Raw genomic sequence first — 18,490 nt, 5'->3', positions numbered from 1 at the left:
CATTAGTATTTGAATGTTATTTCACAATAGAGAGATATGTGTGACACACATAGGACCAATTGAGTTTTACGTACTCCCACTAAACTTCTTATACATCTATAAGAATCATGTAAGTTTTATGAAACTAAAATACTTATTAGCTTCACTAAAATACAGTTCCAGTTCCCAATTGCTTGCTTAAATTTGTACTTAGATTTCATAAGCTAGCTTTCCTTTTCAAGTATTTATTTGGATCCACAAATCCTATGACATGCCATGTACATAGTTTCTTCCAACATTTGATTGAGGAATACATTTGTCATCCAATTTCCATATGTACCAATATGCAATCATTGCTTGATTTATAGACTGGAGCATTGCGATTTTGCATGAGGTTTCAACACAATCCACGCCATGAATTTTCTTGATACCTTTAGCAACTAATCTAGCTTTGTGTGAAGACACACTTCCATGTTTGATAGTTTTTATCCTTAAAACCAATTTGCAACCAATGGGTGTAAACCATTCTTGCAAAACAAAATTTCAATTTTGTCATCAAAACGTTGAGTATGTTTTATGGCCTCTAACCATTTAAAACATTTGAGTCTATATATGGTCTCTAACCATTTTAGGGAATCAGAGTTTCGTCATAGCTTTCTTACAAGTCACAAACTCATTAATCTACATGATAATAGTTTGACTGCAAGTTGTAGGTTTCTTCACTGTCTAATAGAAGAATCTCATAGTTTCAGTGACCTGAACTGTATGTTTCTTCACTATCTAATAGAAAAATCTCATAGTTTCACTGACTTGAACTCTATGCCTACTTGGGTATAGAACATCAAACAATAGAATATAACAGACACTTGAAAGTCCTTTGAATATTTTGTTCTCCTTGAAGCACGTGTAAAGTCTTCTAAGAGATGTCTATTCTTTAAAGCCACTTCTAAAGTCCTTAAAGAATAAGTGTTCGGATATTCTAAAGAACTTCAAAAATCCTCCGGAATGTCCGTTTATGTTTGTTGTTCACCTCGAAGACTTTCGAGGTCTATTTTCTCCCACTATTCACTTCGGAAACGAATCTCCAAAAGGACACTATTTAGAGCAAACAAACATTATGTTCTCAAAAATTTGTGGTAGAAACAATACCCTTTTGTCTCATTTGAATAAATCACAATGAAACATATGTCTATACTTGGGCCTTAGTTTGTCGAATAACAAACACTAAGCTCCCACTGAGTTTAGCAACTCTTTAGATATATATTATTATTGAAAAGATATTCTGAAATTTCTTTTCGATAGCTTTGACGAATTTGGTTTAGTTTGGTGGTAGTTGAGCATTTTGTTTAGAAATTATAAGAAAAAAAAATTATGATTCATCATTGATCGAATCAAGTATTAATTGACTTCGATCATTCCAACGTAGATATGCCATATCTTATGGAGCTAGATCGCGAAATTACAACACACAATCATTGATGATCATTTTTTGTCTTAAAGTAATCATCGTCATGATCTAACCTAGATCTTTATGATTTCTTGCCAAGTGGATTTTATACTTTTGATTCTTTGAACTAGTCAAACTGATTCAAACTTATATCACATTGAGTAAATAAACCAATATTCACTCAAATCTAGGTGAAATAATAAAGTCATAAAATCTTTCTTTAGCTTTGAACTCTATTGTCTAGGTGTTCTAACAATAGTTCATATCTTTTGTTACTTTCAACAAGTAAGACTAACTTGTCTTAAATGATCTAGAAATCAATCAACTTTCAAAAGTCCATCAAAATAGAGCTTTTGAATGTTAACTTGTTGATATGGTCTAAGCAACAAATCCAAAGATAGTGGAACTCAAATCAAGGGGTTGATTTGAACCTAGTAAATTTCTTATTGTTAAAGAGTTGTTTGTTTTAATCAATCATATTGACCCAACCCATAAAGGACCATTTCATTCAAATAAACAAACAAACATTGTTTTTGTTTTTCTTGAATTCAGTCTTTCTGTGTTTGAAAACAGAAATTTAGGTATGCTGATTATGGAACAAAATAACCATCAAGTTCCAGCCTTGAAAGGATTTAAAACAAACTAGATGACCCTACAACTAATGTAGCATTGCCATGCTTCATTTCCCACTTGTAGGCCATTAGTGTAGCCTAGCTTCCATTGTTTGAGTTAATACCAAAGTAAGAACCTCAAGTGGTATATGATACCAAGAATGTTTGATTGGTAGGTCACTTCTCTTTAAACATAAACTTATATGTAGAAACGGAATCGTAAATTCCTTTCATTTGTTCCTTGTTTTCCTATTTCTTGTACCCTTTCTTATAGTTTTAAGAATTGACTTCTCTAGTGTTGACTTTTATACTTTGTTAGACACGTCCAATGTCACTCCAACAAAGTTCTTACCATTTTATTTATGTTGAATATTCTGTTTCAACTAGATGATCTTACCAGAAGCTTCTAAAGTTCTCTAAGCATCGATCTATTCGAATGTCTAGGGACTACACTCATTCGAGAATTAAATGGACAAAGATATTAAGTTGTTAACCATTGGTAAAGCTGAGCGTTTAAACCCAATGCTTTATGATCTCAAAACTACATTGTATTATGAATTCACAAGCACCAATCGGTTTTTCATTCGACTTTGATACTCGAAAACAACCATAAAAGTCGCTAAAAGAAGCGTACATTTTAAATTGCTCATTTTCTCTCATTTCCGTGAATCGTTCTTGGATTCACTATCATTCGAGGAAATTTACTGTTACCCTTCTAAAAGGATTTATTGCAGAAAAAGATATTTAATTATAAACAATAATTAAAACATACATTGAAGCATGCAAAGTCTAAACATTTATCATGAGTAATAACTTGAAAATTAAAACAATCGTGCAATTTAAACAAGTTATTGGCATTTTATTCGCGTTTTTGTGTTCCGACAGGTGTGAATAAAATGAATCCAAGATCCTTAAATCATTGAAGAATTAAGCACATTATGTATTTAGACTCAATTCTAAAATATTTTTGGTAAGCAAATCCTTTTCTAATAGTCTAGAAACTACTCTTGGTTGATAGGTACGTCTAAGAACTTATTAGGTAAACCTATCTCATTTGCCACGACATAAAAGGACTCCTTACTTATATCGTTGAGTTTCACCAAAACTAACATGTATTCACAATTATTTGTGTACCTTACCCCTTTATTAGGATCAATAAGTAACACCTCGCTATGGCGGAAAACTATTACTAAGATTGATGTAAAGGTTATCCAAGTAAGTGCTATTTTGGCATGGCACCTTTTAACTCAATTTTTAAAGTTTGGAACTTAAGGCTCTTACTATGTTGGTTAGATTTTAAGTGAACTAAAATCCTTAATCATGCAACATAATCAAGCCATAATCTCATGCATAATTAAGACATATTTAAAGCAATAAATAACTTAAAACATGCATAAGATTTAAATGTGATCTAGTATGGCCCGACTTCATCTTGAAACTTCAACTTCAAACTCCGTCTTTGAAAATGATTGGAAACTCCGTCTTGAATTTCACCATGGGAGGCGCCAATTTCTTCAAATAGGATAAGCTAAAATTGAAACTAATTACAACTATTTGATGGTACACAGACCATATTTAAAATAAAAACTTTGGTGCATTAGACCAATTTTACATTCAAATTAATGGTACGCGGACCATATTTTCTATCATATTTTGGCCATACTAGTCACTTTCCATAACCTGCAAAACAGTACATTTACAATATACCATTCACCCATTCATTTATCAATGAATGGACCACATAGCAAGTTAGTAGAACATATATGCATCACATAAACATTTGCAACAACTAATCAAAAGTTCCAATAATCTACAAATTATTCAACCTTATTAGTTCTAATCGAGTTGTTTTAACCTTAAAGGAATGTAAACCTAATCAAGAGTTTAATGACTAAAATGCTCCCACTAAAACCAAGAAATTTACATGCTTTACAAATTTTAAACATAAAATTGTATTTCCTAGTCCAACCGGAAACTTACAAATTTAATTAAAATTTAAAGCTCATATAAAATAATATTTAAATCCTTTAATTTTATTTTCAGTTGATTAAAATTAATTAATTTAAATTTTATCAAGGTTTTAATTTTAGTAAAATAATTAGTATAAATAAATTTATAATAATTAAATTAATCAAAATTAAATTCCGAGAAAAAATTAAATTACGATTTTAAATTTAATTAAAATCGTTCAACCGAAACATAAATAAAACGACCCTTACGTACTAAGGCAAGGCCTTAGGGCTTAGGCCGAAGCCCAAGCCTCACCCAAGCAACAACAATTGCAGCGCCATGGGTCGCGTGCACGAAGCAACGCCCAGGCCCGCGTTGTGTGGCCGAGTGATGCACCATCGTTGCGCACAAAATTGTGTTGTGCTTGCTGCTCGCTGCTCGGTGGTTGCTCGTTGTTCGATGGCTGCCTGCGCGCTGGGCAGTGGCATGCGCAGCGGCATGCGAGCTCCCTTGTTCGTATCCTGCTGCCTTGCCTCGTGCCTGTCGCTACGTTGCTTCGTTGCCCCTTGTTTGCTCGACCATCCACACAACTCATCCCTTGCCTGCCGCGCATGCCTCGTTGCTCATTGCCTCATACCGCATGGGTGACGAGCTCCCTTGCTCGTCGTCGCATGCCCGCACAATGCAACACCCCTTGAGGGTAACACTTAGCTTCCATTGTTTCGTGCGTGCAACATTGGTAATCGGTTTTATAAAAATTAATAATTTTTATACTTTAATTTAATTGACAAATTAACAAAAATATTAATTTCATTAAATTTAGGCAAAAATCGAAAATTTATTATTCAAATTAATTTCCGATTACATTTATTTTCATGGATTCAAATCTAGGTCATAAAATTTTAAAATTTTTCAATTTTAACAAATTTATGGTGGTTTTTAATCATAGGATCCTAATTAAATTGTTAATTAATTATGAAAATCAAAACAAATTCTAAATTATTCGAATTTCAACAAATTAATTACAATTTCAAATTAGGTTGTATAATTAACAAGATTAGGCTTTAAAATTGTTAAACATATACAGTAGGTCAATCATAGATTCAAGATTTACATACAAGATTCACAAATATTTAATTTAACATCATAAAATTACAAATTTTGCGTTCGAAAAACTAAAACCTTCGAAAAGTCATAGTTAGGCTTCGAATTTGGGAATTCTAAGTTCGGCGACAAATCTTTGATTTTTGTCAAAATTTTAAAACGTCGTTTACATGCGAAATTCACTATAAAATTACAAGATTCCGACCATTATTGACAAAACTGCAGAAAAATCCTGTGAACATATAATCAAATAATCGCACGAATTTGCAATTAATTACATACACGAAATTAATCACCCCTTTAATTCATTGCAAATTTATAAAATTTAACCATGTTAAACTATAATTGATTATGGAATTAATTAGAGGATCGTGATACCACTGTTAGGTTATGACAAATATAAATAATTTCTTTCATGCGGAAAAACCATAAAGCCAGGAATCCAAATTAATTGCCACATAGTCAATTTATAATTAGGATACATACAATGTGATGCGTGCCTTCCCTAGCTGCTCCCGAACCGAACAAGAACAACTTTTAGGACTCCAAATGTCGCCCCTCCGTAGATAGTCCATAGCACGTTCGGATCCGCCTTAGATTCAATTAACTAGAATATTATCTAAGGTTTTATGTTTACTCGGAAAGCTTTATTATTAATTATTAATTTAGGCAAATTATTAAATTCTCTCTTGAACTAATGTATGAGAATACTTATTTAATTGCATTATAAATTGTGATTATGAACCACATATTTATAGGGTGGAAATAACGGAATTAGAATTCTACTAGGATTCCAATAACTAAATCCATTAGGATTCTAGTTAAATTATATCATTAGAATTTAATGTTTAGTCAAACACCTAAGTATTTCAGATTTAACAAAAACATTCGATTTGAGTAGAATTAGGAAAACGAGGTTTAAGTCAGCAATCCTAACCGACCAAGGCTTTGGTCATACGAAGCCTCACAGCCACGCAGCCCACGAGGGGCCCTGATGCTCGGCTCGGCCCAAGAGATGGGCGCTGGCAGCAAGCACGCGGCCCATTGGGCGCTGCTGCTGCTCGGCCTTCTTGCTTGGCGCGCGCGAGCTTGCTGGGCGTTGGGCCTGGCTTCGTGATGGGCCTTGCGTCTTGCAAGCTCGTCTGTCGATTGTTTCGTACGTCGCGCTTCCGATTCGTTTTCCGATTCCGGAATTCATTTCCGATTCGAACAAATATTTAATATTTCCGATTCCGGAATTTATTTCCGAATCGAACAAATCTTTAATATTTCCGATTCCGACAATATTTTCGATTCCGGTAATATTTCCGTTTCCGGCAATATTTCCGATTCCGGCAATATTTCTATTTCCGATAATATTTTCGGATACGTACCATGTTTCCGTTTCCGGCAACATCTACGACTTGGATAATATTTATATTTCCGTCACGATCTATATTTCCGTTTCCGGCAATCATTTCCGGAGTATTCTTTATTTTGCCTTTTGACGATTTCAGCTCCCACTGGAACCGAGATCCGTCGTTTTTGAATGTTCATAAATAGAGTATTTAATTCACTTAAATACTTGATCCGTTCACGTACTATTTGTGTGACCTTACGGGTTCAGTCAAGAGCAAGCTGTGGATTAATATTATTAATTCCACTCGAACTGAAGCGGCCTCTAGCTAGGCATACAGCTCACTTGATCTCACTGAATTATTAATTTGCATAATTAATTAATATTGAACTGCATTTATTAGACTTAGCATTGAATGCATAATTGGACCAAGGACATTATTTCCTTCAGCAACAACTTAAATACAAGCTTGCCTAACAAACTTCTGACTAGGCTAACTAACTTGTAACAACTTGTAAAAGAAGAAAATAAAATATAAAGATAAAATAAATAAGTAGCTCCTAAAAAAAATTAGCGAGATATTATATCTCTCACACTTTTCCATTGCAGTATTAAATCTTTCTCACTTTCTCAATGTCATATTTTGGATAGAAGTGAAGACATTAATAAACGTAATGTGCACTTGTTTAAATAAAAAAAATGGCATCTTTATCTATATCTACTTTTTGTAAATCTTGTGTCTGATATCAAACGTAAAGATTAAAAAGGAACATAAGGAATGAAGGTTAAAAAGGGACAGAAGGACATAAATCTCTTTTTAATCTTTACGTTTGGTCATGCACGCGATTTAGCAACTAATAATGTGGATAAAGATAATGTTTTACTTAAACAATACAAATTACGTTTATTAATAATATTTTCACTTTTATTGAAAATCAACGTCACAGGAGCGAGAGAGATTAATGGGAAATATGAGATATTAACAGAATACGCAAATGAAAAAGAAGAGATAGAGGGATAATATTATGTGTCAATGAAGCCTTGACCTAGTAGTAAAGATTGAAAGTTTAATTAAATACTATAATCTATGATCAGTTTGAATCTTCTCTTACTCATTTGTAATTTGTATTGCACCTTAAACTCCTGAAGCCCTAAACTATGAATACGGTTACTCGATAACTCATTTGCTTATTTGGGAGGTATTGTAGTATAGAGTAGTACATTACCGAATGAGATTCTGGCCTAGTATTAAAGGTTGGAGGGTTGCGTATGAACACTACAAAAAATTGTACCATTAACGACGGGAAATTCCGTCGCTAAAGGCCAATAAAATTTTGAATAATGATGAGTTTTTTTGTCGCTAACCCGTCATAAAAGGGGGCCGCCGTTAATAGAAAATCCCGTCGTTAACCCGTCGTAAAAGACATTTACAACGGTTGTTGTTCCCGTCTTTGTTTGGTTGTTAGCCCCGTCACAAAAGGCTTTTGCGACGGAATTTTTGACCCGTCATAATTAGGTTGTCGTTAAAAAGTAGTGGAATGTATGTCATTCCATAGACTACCTGTTCGAATCATGTTCTTGCGGCTCACTCGTATCAGGAAAAAAAATGTGATAGTGCATTGAAGAAATATTTAAGTTGAGACACAAAGGAACTCTCTAATTACTAGAAACAGTATGTGGCTAACTGGCTACTGACTACTCCTTGAAGTAGGAATTGAACTCTACTTCTTCATGCATCTTCATCAATCATAATGAAAACATGAAATTGAGATGAACTCTCACAATGTACCTATTACTCAATATTCCCTTCACAAACAAAATTTGAGAACTCAGTCCATATATTTGAGCGCTTTCCGACTTAAATATTTAAAAATATTTCAAATTTCCCAAAATATGAATCTTTTTCAATAAATTCTCAATCTACTCGTTTATTACATCACTTTTTACTAGTCTGTGAGGTATGTTCAGTTGGTGTAGCATACACAAGGTTGATCGCCAGAGGGTGCAACAAGCACATGACCTTGTTAAGGGGGCAGCTTCTAGTTTATTTTCTTTTTCTTGCTTTCCTTAATTTATTTGTTTAAGCTCCATGTCAAAAAAAAAAAAAAAAAATACAAACAACTAATTCATAATTTAGAGTTGTAGAGGTCGATCAAACAATGTTATTGGGAAACAATTCATATAGATTTTGACATATATTTCACTTTTTGATTCACAAACTCTTATTCCATATAAAGCCAATACATCCTTAATCCTTTAGCTTTGAGTCTTTGACTCGTTTTTAGAATTGTTTTCTCAAATGATACATCCAAACTCCAAAGACTTATGTACAACCTCGCTCTTGATCGATCCCGGACCGTCATTTTTTCACAATAGCATTATAGGCCATAAACACAAACAAAAATGAAATCAAGTACCATTTCATGAATCATGAATCATGAAATAATACCTCTCTTGTACAATTTTTCATCACCTTCGGCCACAGAAAAACTTGGTTGGTTCAACGTGTGCTCAGCGCGAGGATCATGTCCTAATACAGTCTTGGCATTCCAATACCAAGGCTGAAGATGCGGCGAAGAAAGAGAAGATGTAGTGGTAGTGCATGAATTAGAGGGATGGAGTATGACAGAACCCCAATCTTTCTCACCAAGCTTGATCTCTTTCAATCTTCTCCTTACTAACAATCCTCCCACATCTTCCTTTCTCATCTCTGAAACACTTCTCAGTATTGCCAAGCATAGTAACAGCACAAAAACAGCGTCTTCTTCAGGCGATAACTCCACTGCCAAAAGCTTCCAGTTGATAAGAGCAGTAGCTTTTCCATTTGGGTTCTCATCTGAAAACCTAACAACAGTCACAAACCCATTTTCTTCTACTTCGTTTTCTGTTTTACGTAGTTTTCTTTCTTCTTTACTCACTTCATACTGCATTTTCCGGCCCTTAAACAACTTTACCTGTAAAAACGGGTAAATATTCTAATATCATAATGATGTGTAGATGGATGAACTATAAATGCTTAAGAATACATGGTTATGCTTGAGTCTCACCAAAGAGTCGGGATTTTGGGTGTTAAGCGTAAGGCTTAGAGCTCCCGTGGAAGCTGCTGCTTCCCACTGCACTGTAAGTTCATCCCCAGTTGAGAAACACCAAGATTTTCTCTCATTTGATTCCTCTGTAGGCTTTGCTGTTCCCACCACTTTATCTGCAAGTGAAGAGTGTGTATATTACTCTCCGATTAAAATGAATATACTTCAGCAAGAAGAATTTGATGATAACTTAGGAAAGTAATTAATTGTGTTTCTAAATCTAAATACTTCGTATAGGAAGTCAGCATCCAATGCATTTGAGAAAACAGTGTGGATGCAGTGCCATACCAGGGGCTTTCCCGATTGTAGAGCCTGCCACGTAAGACCAAGGACCTTCTCGTATCTCAATAATCCGGTCTTCCCATTCCACCACCTCCGGGCGCTCACCCCCTCTTCTCCAAAATCCTCCACCAACTCTGTAAATTGTGCAGTTTCATTTAGCAGATTGAATCATGTTACATATAACCGGCACAATCCTACTGTTATGATTAGTAGCTAATCACGCCTAAACTAACAATCTTAATTAAACAGACCTTGTTTGTGTACACCATCACCTAATTGACAATCAGGATATCATAAAATCCGGCTTAAGTCAGCTTAAGTTTCTTCAATGGCTGTAACTCACAGTTAGGTTCAAGTCTGCCTAAACCGAACAGCTTAATTGGCAATTAGCCTATTATGAAAGAATAACAGCTTAATTGTTGTTGATATTACCAACCCAACTAGCTAGCCCTTCCGCGTATATAAACCTGATCTCTACTTGAAGTGCATGAACATAATTGCTTAAGATGTGGGAGATGTTTAATATAAAAGGTTTCATTGACTAGAAAACAATAAGAGGCGCCTTTTTCCAGTAAAACCGAAGACTCACCTTAGACGAACCACAAAGCATTCTCTTCCTGCATGATCCAGAACAGTCCGAGACAACCATCTCCCTTCCTGAGGTCGATACTGATTTAGCTTAAGCATTACATCAGAGACCATAGCACCAGAATCATCACTCACGCGGTCAGGGACACATTTCAACAGGTATGGTGCTTGAACAGGAGGAGTAATTGAAGTAAAAACCCTTATTTTCTGATCAACTTCACTTCCAAATGCAAGAGAAGGTGCACGAAGTAAGTCTACCCACGAAAAAGAGACATTGTCCAGCAAACCAGTCCCCTTGAAACAGATGTTTCCTGGATGGCGAAGCTCAAGGTTGACTCCCTTGGTTCCAAACTCAGAATAGAAATGCCATGCCTTTTGCCATGAATCTGGAGTGAATCTCCAAACAGGTTTGTCAGACTTAAGTTCTTTGTGACATTTAAACATACGCAGGCGCAAGAACTCGCGCGTCTTCTCTGCTTGTGTTGCATCCATATGTGACCTCAGCCTCACAAATACACATACCTGATCTCCACAGAGATCTAATTAACACCAAAGACTAAGTAAAATATTTGAGACTTTTGAGTTTTGACTATCGTCTGTAATAACGTTGAGTCGTTGACCAAATTTTACATAAAAGATACAAGAAAATGATGTTCCCTTGAGTTCATTCTAAGCTATTGTATATTTGATGGTCCAGTTTAAACGTTTAAGTGCATCATCCATTCAAGTACAAGTTATAACATAGTTAGTCATCTCAAGGAGTTCTCAGCACCAGCTAACAGGTTTAAAGAAGAAGCCAGCATAGAACTTGGGAGAAGCAAGCTTGTTACTTCTCGTGCCAACAAGAACTCGGAGCTGGGACATAATATGCAGGGGTAGAAGCAGGGGGTGGCTTGGGAGGGGGGAGGGGGGGGGGGGGGAATGAAGTGTTGAGACTTGAGAGAATGTTGTTTCAAATTTTACAGTTTAAATTTTGTTGGTGACATTCAGTCTACGTAATACATTTCTTCCTACATACACGTATACAACCTCCACTCTTACCCCCTCCCCCCCCCCCTCCCCCCCTATGAAAAATTGGTGGTTTCGTCACTGACTCGCTGATAATAAACCAAGGAAGATTTTACGTAGTCAAGATATCTCACAAGATGTCAATAACTAGTAGACCATATCATATGGTCACAATCTCATGAGGCCATTATTGACTAGGATGTCTAGTTAGTAGAAAACCTAACTTCCATTTTGTCCTAAAGAGTGTTTGATGACAATAAAGTACTCCTTTGAATTTCTATAACCAACATATGTGCGAAAACAACCGCCTTACTTTATTCCCCACTTGAAAAACTATAATAGATCACTTAATTTAAGCTTTGTTGAACAGTCAAATATAATATTAAAAAAAAAACTGACAGGATTGTGGTTTGAAAATGACTACAAAGCACACATTGTCGCATAGTATCACCATGTTAGAGATTCGATGATCTCATGATGTCCAATGAACTGATTAAATAGAACAAGTTGCTATTATATAATCCTTCATAGTAAACAATGGATGTATATTAGTACTAAAGTATTTTCAACAGATAACTAACCTCTAGTAAGAATCTTGGGTGCAATGACTTGTATTTAATATTAACATCAGAGTCTGAAACCACCCAGTAAACCGAGGTTTGGACAGCAATACCGCCTCGCAAATCAGCGGCTAGCCTACCCCCAGCTTTCTCATATGGCTGATCAAAAGTTGCTTCCCAAAGCTTTTTTGTTTCCTGTATGTCTTCTTCTTTCACTGAATGATCCCATGGGCCCACAACCCTCAGCAGTAGCTCGTCTTCCATGTGCTTGGTGTCAGCTGCATATACCGTTGGATAGCTCTAGTTCATGTAAATTTTATATTTGGGACAAATGAGATCTTGACTATAAAACAAAAAAAAAATCATAGATAGTTTCAAGGTTCTTTTTACAGTTTAATACAAGCTAAGGAGTACTATTGAATCATTTGAATCCATTAATTGACCTGTTTTTAAAAGAATTATTCTTCAATACACACAAAATAATTATCCAAACTGAACTATCACCTCCACACATCCTCCAACTGAAAGCAGTTGAGTGGTATGCATGTTATGGGTATATCACTACATCCTAGATTCCTCGTCATAGACAACAATTCCCTGCTCACTTATCAAACCCTTTTCTTGTTTTGGTACTAGAGAGAGATACTGCTCAGCGCAAAATTAGTACGTACTCCCTCCATCCCAAAGATATTATCCGTATTGATTTATCACCTTAAGAAAAAAGACGCAATAAAAGAGAGGCAAGTAACCAATAGTATATTACAATGGAAAACAATATCAATGGGAATATCTTTAAGCACAAACAGATGTTCATATCTATTAGTGGGCTTCCTCTTTCACAAACTAGACAGCCAATATTCTTAGAAAGGTCAAAACTCCAAGTAACAGAAACCCTAGCACCTTTTTCTTTTCGGGTAGAAGAGATCTAAAAGAAAAGCCAATGGATGACATTATGACAACAGACTTCAAACGCAAATTCTAGTGCGGCCAACTGAAAATTTGGTATTGGGGTTCACAGTACAACTTCTAGGATCATACAATATTATGGTCAAAAGCTCCAAAATATGATCCTGAATTCCTGACTGATTCACTACAACTATCTCAGTAAGATTGTATGAACTAAAATTAGTAGTCGGGGATCCAAGTAGAAATAATTAGGACCGAACATCATCAATACACCATTAAGGATAATGAAGTTCTTTATTTTCCTACATCAGATTACAAAAATTTTCACCTCTTTAATTAGTAACATTGTTTACTTTAAAGAAAATCTTAACAGAACTATGTCATACGAAATATTTTGTCTACTAGTAAGATCTTATGATTCCTGATCAAATCCCATGATCAGATAATCCTAAGTAACTCCTCCACGATTTTCAAAGCAGATTCCAGATCCTAAGAACTTTAGCAAAAATTCATTTAGTTTCTAGCAAAACTTATAAGATAAAAACAATATTGAAAGATGCCAAAGTGTCATTTGTGCATAAACTCATACATAAAACAACAAAAGATGGGGACCTTAATTATAGCAACTTTGCAACTAACCTGATGAGTGAGCCACATGAGCAAGATATCAACAGTGGGGACTAATACACATGAACACTCATCACTGTCACCATCATTTTGTTGCATTACCACCAATTGTAAGAATTTCTTGTACCTCCTCTTCGCTGCAACTAAGTACACTATTTCTCCCATATAAGGCTCCCTAAATAACTTCTCATATACACCTCTTTGCTTCCTCATCTCACCCATCAATATTTCCTCATCGGCACTTTTTTTCTCTACTTCCAAACACACTTGAGATTCCACTTCATTCTCAAATGCCTCATTCGGGTACCTCTTTTTCCATATTTCCCTGCACCTATTAACAGCATACTCCTCATTCTCCTCGTCGAAAAGTGTCGCCCTTCCTATCACCTTTGAGAACCTCGTTTTGCAGTAATCTTTATAATGTACCTGTCCCAAAATGTAGCATTTTGCATTTCAAAATCTGAAGGAATTAAAATGGAAGGCTGTAAATAAAATCTCTCGGTAATGTAATCCAAATTATGTAGAAATTTAGTTACCGGGTTAAGGGTGTGGCAGTACCAAACCCACTCAATATCGAATGGAGGGAGAATCATAGGTGGTCGTTGGTTCGGCCCAACCGTTAGATCAGATATCAACGGCATCCAGAGTTCCTCATATCTGATCAAAAACAGTTGGTTATTCATACACTAAGTGTTACTCCATATAATCTTGCTGTAAAGAGGGTAAAACAGAATTCGGTCTCAAGTCCTACACTCCACCTGACCACCCCTTACGACTTCCACCAATTAAACAAGAAGGCAATGTATATACATAACCCAAGGTACAAGGAGTAAGATTATTGATTGTTGTTCATTTTGTATTTTTTTTCTCTTGTTTCATCTCCTTCCCATTTCCCCTTCCCCTCTCTCCTATTCCCGTCTTTCTCCCTTCCTTCTATGAAACATATGTATTGCACGGTTCATAAGACTAGTTACATCTTACATGCACTAAACAAGGAGTAACTATTATGTACGCACACATTTAGACTAGTAAGATACACTTACTAAAAGGCTATGTTCTCTTCAACTCGTTCATAAAATGTTTTACCTGAATGCAAGACTACCTACTTTCGGAGATTTTTGCTAATCGAAATTGATTTATGCATATGTTGCTACAAATTTATACTTGCTTGCTTTGATTGATCAAAACTGAATTTTACCGAGTTTATTGCTGATTAAAACTTATCCATACAAAATTACTACTGAAATTGATTTTATTTTGAAGAGAATGGAACCTCAACTGCTTAAAACTATATCAAATTATAGTAAAAATAATAAAAAGAAACATCATTTTCAAAGTGAATGATGGCATGATAGGACCATTTAGCTTTCAGACTATTAGAAATAATATCAACAAGACTTTAAAAACCCAATAATTGCAATAAATGCATCAATAACATTATAGTGGACATATCCAGCCAAAAAAGGAAACATCATTTAGTATATACAAATATAATTCAGGGTCCTTCTGGTCATTAACATATACTCACTTCGTTCCTTTTTAATTGTCGCTTTAAGCCTCTTCTTTTTGCAAAGATGAAGATAAAGTTCGCAAGTTGTTGTCGCAATCCTACGTGCCGGATTCTAAATGATATATATGGGCGCCACGTAGGTCATGCGTTATCAAACGGCTTAAAGGTCGCAAGTTGCGCCTTTATTATTTTTGCTTTCCTAATTAATTTTCAAGAGAAATTTAAGAGAAATAATTATTTCCAGGAGATTTTCAACATTACAATGTATTGGAATTGATATCCTTAGTAGTAAATGTTGTTAACAAATAAAACATCTGATTTTTTCAATCAATTTCAAACGAGTCATAAGGGCATTATTATAAATTAAAGATGGGAGAGACTCAAACTTGCGACAAATCGAAAAAGGCGTTACACATCGTCAAACCCGCTAAAAAATGAAAATGAAAATGAAAAACAATAAATATGTTATTTTAACCAATAAAAAAGAATGATGTACAAGATCGAGCATGAAGTAGGATCCCGACAAATCGGTAAACAATGCACATATAACTATATAAGCAATTTGTCAGTAGTGACTTGGCATTATTATCAATTATCATACCATATATTCCCATCTGGAAATAATAGTCGCACGATGTTCAGAACAAGTTAAATTAACAGCACAATCAAACAATGTGACAACAATTTACCGAAAATTTAACATATGAGGTGTAATTAGTTGGAGGTGTACTACGTACTAGTTCAAAGTTAAAATTTAAATGTGAAAAAGACTTGAAAATAAAACCTGCGGATGGCTTCGATGAGAGTGGAGGGGTGGTGGAGCCAATCAGAATCAGCGACGTAGCGGAGGAACTTGAGGTTGCGTCTGGTGGCGGACACCAGATCTAAGGTGACAAGGACAGCTTCTTCTTCGGAAATTAGGCTGCTGATGCTTCTTGTTGACGGGAATTCTGAATTGCTGCCGTTGATTTCCGACATTTTTTTATTTTTTATTTTTGATGATGAACTTGGAAAATGTTCGGCCGGGGATTTGAAATAGTGAGAGGAGACAAATATGGGAGGGGGGAGAGTGGGGAAATTGGAGGGAGGAGTGGATTTGTGGGTGGAGGGGCCGAGGGGAGGTGAATAACGACTAATCAATACGGAGTATATCAACGAGGAATTGTTGTGTTTCCAACCTTTGACTGTTTGTTGACACGTTTAAAACTGGATTTTTTTTTTTTAAGGCTTCGTTTGGTAGGTGTAAAATATTTTCATGTACTTTTCTCTTTTTAATTATTTTATGTTGTTTGGCTAGGTAAGAAATAGAAAATAATTTTTTATAGACTCCCTCGAAGATGGAAAACCCTTTTCTATTTGAAAGGGAGGCCGAGACGGAGGGAAATCATTTTTCCTTCTTTCCTCCTTACCTCCCTCTCCTTTCTTCCCTCAATCTTCACCATCTTCTCCTATTTTCCTTAAAGGTACCAAACAAAGGGAAACTAATTTGGAATTGTTTTTTTTTTTGTGTGCAGAAGAGAGGCAAAGCCTCGTACAAAATGAAACTAAATAATCAAACGGGGTGTAGTAACACCCATGATATCCTCGAAGAGAAGGCTAGTTATTTCGTGTGGAGGCACGTCGAAATAAACTAGGTTCACTGTTTGGATAACACCTACATTAGCTAATTTATCCGCTACTTTATTTCCTTCTCTAAACAATGAAAAATGCTAGTATTAGACCCATAAGACTTGATGATGTTGCGGCAGTTTTGTAGCATGAAATAGCATTCTCCTCCCTGGTAATTGTCATCTCTTAGAACTTGTGTGCAGGCTTTGTTGTCCATCTGTAAGATTACCTTTTAAAACCCCATGTTTTTTGCCATTGTGAGTCCAATCTCTGTTGTTGCTAACTCTGCTCTGTATGCCGAGCAAATGCCAAGATTGGCAGCAAAAGCTCTCATGAAACTCCCACTGTCATCTCGTATGATGCCACCACACCCAGCCAATCCTGGAGCACCATTGGAGGCACCATCTGTGTTTAATGCGACCCAACCAGGGGGAGGTGTTTCCCACTTGATGAAGACCTCTCTCTTGTGATTTGTTGTTGCGGCAGGTTCCTCATTGTACCAAGCCCGCACTGCTGAATCGATCTGTTGTCTAAGGAAAGTTCCTGTATCTATGGGAATGTCATTCCCTCGACCAAAGCTTAGACAATTTCGCCATCTCCAGTTCCACCAGAGAGTTAGAGCAAAAGCAATGGGCCATTTTTCTGAGTGTGTTAACCCTTCTGCCCTCATTTTACAGGCAATCCACTGCTGTAAATTCCCTGTGAAAAAAGAAGGGTAGTTTGCAGCACCACCCACTCCCTTCCAGATACTTCTTGCTGCTGCACAATCCCGTAGAAGGTGTAGCATTGTTTCTTCTTTATCTCCATCACATCTAGTACAACGTGGGTCGTCAGTGAGTTGCTTGCGTACTCTGTTGGCATTGCAGAGGTGGCGATCATGGAGTGCAAGCCATAGGAAGACGCGAACACGTTTTTGTACTGGCGCTTTCCACACCAGTTCCCACATATTGTCTATATCAGAACCGGTGTCTTCCCTCATGATTTCCATTGCATATTTGATGGAGAATTTGCCAGACTTCGATCCCTTCCAATAGCGAAGGTCACCTGCAGAGGTGTCATTTACCAGTTTGTGTGAAGCTATTTTTTGAAGACTTTCTGCTGGTAGGACATGAGCGAAGAGATCCCACTTCCAAGTTCCAACCTAGGTTAGGGTCCCACATATCTTCCACTATGGCACCTTCAATAGAACTAGGAATCGGTTCCATAGCTACTGATTGAAGTGTGTTGTCTTCTGCCCAACAATGGTCCCAAAATAGGGTACTTCGTCCATTACCTATTGCCACCGCTGACCCTTTCTTAAGCCATTGAGTGATGTCCGTTATTCCTCTCCAGACATTGGACATGTTTGTGGTTGGGTGGAACATGTCGATGTCGCATCTCCTTTTACAATACTTGTATCGTAACACACGAGACCAAAGGGAATTGGGTTTCGAGAGCACTCTCCACCCTAGCTTAGTGAGGAACGCATAGTTTGCTTGTCTAGTAGATTTGATGCCAATGCCCCCCATACTCTTTGGGCGTTGCTTGTCTAGCGCGCAGAATTGTGCTTTCCCTTGGAAAATGTTTGCTTGTCTTCTATCATACTTACGAAGTTTGCTTGTCTAGCAGAATTGTGTTTTCCCTTGAAAAATGTTTTCCATGGAAAATCATTTTACAATGAAAACGTTTTACGCCCTATCAAACGGAGCCTTTGACTAAATAACTACTCCGTAATACTTCGTATATAATTTTGAAAATTAAAATACTTCGTAAGTATGATAGAAGAGAATTATGTATGTAGCTTTGCATTCGCATTGGACTCTCTCTTTTTTTACATTTTTTTCTTGTCCAGTTATTAGCTTATCTATTGTCAACCTGTTATATTAACCTACTAAAATTATATTTCATG

General features: G+C 36.1%; 1 protein-coding gene across 2 annotated transcripts; it reads right to left on the bottom strand.

Moving 5' to 3' along the window:
• Window positions 1-8,609: 8,609 nt before the first annotated feature.
• LOC110799977 (glycine-rich domain-containing protein 1) lies at window positions 8,610-16,306 on the bottom strand. 2 transcript variants are annotated; one of them, XM_022005262.2, is made up of 8 exons: window positions 15,779-16,243; window positions 14,021-14,141; window positions 13,497-13,910; window positions 11,973-12,251; window positions 10,385-10,905; window positions 9,802-9,929; window positions 9,475-9,629; window positions 8,610-9,381 (listed from the first exon to the last, which is right to left on the bottom strand). In XM_022005262.2, exons 1-8 carry the CDS (start codon window positions 15,970-15,972, stop codon window positions 8,863-8,865), a joined length of 2,331 nt encoding a protein of 776 aa, XP_021860954.2. In that variant the 5' UTR covers window positions 15,973-16,243; the 3' UTR covers window positions 8,610-8,862. The 2 variants fall into 2 exon arrangements, with proteins under 2 accessions (XP_021860954.2, XP_056699555.1); XM_056843577.1 differs by lacking the exon at window positions 8,610-9,381 and having other exon boundaries at window positions 9,517-9,656; window positions 15,779-16,306.
• Between the last annotated feature and the right edge of the window lie 2,184 nt (window positions 16,307-18,490).

This window comes from Spinacia oleracea, chromosome 4 (genome assembly GCF_020520425.1).
Source record: "Spinacia oleracea cultivar Varoflay chromosome 4, BTI_SOV_V1, whole genome shotgun sequence".
Taxonomy (NCBI): Eukaryota; Viridiplantae; Streptophyta; class Magnoliopsida; order Caryophyllales; family Amaranthaceae; genus Spinacia; species Spinacia oleracea.
The sequence above is the reverse complement of the archived record's forward strand: the minus strand, read 5'-3'. Positions and strand labels throughout refer to the sequence as shown.

Bases quoted from the DNA above. Each gene is read 5' to 3' on its own strand.
- LOC110799977 (XM_022005262.2), bottom strand. From the start codon at position 15,972: ATGTCGGAAATCAACGGCAGCAATTCAGAATTCCCGTCAACAAGAAGC. The intron at 10,906-11,972 runs GTTAGTTATCTG...TGTGGAGATCAG, and splicing joins ACCCAAGATTCTTACTAGAG to GTATGTGTATTTGTGAGGCT. The intron at 9,930-10,384 runs GTGAGTCTTCGG...CACAATTTACAG, and splicing joins TGCTTTGTGGTTCGTCTAAG to AGTTGGTGGAGGATTTTGGA.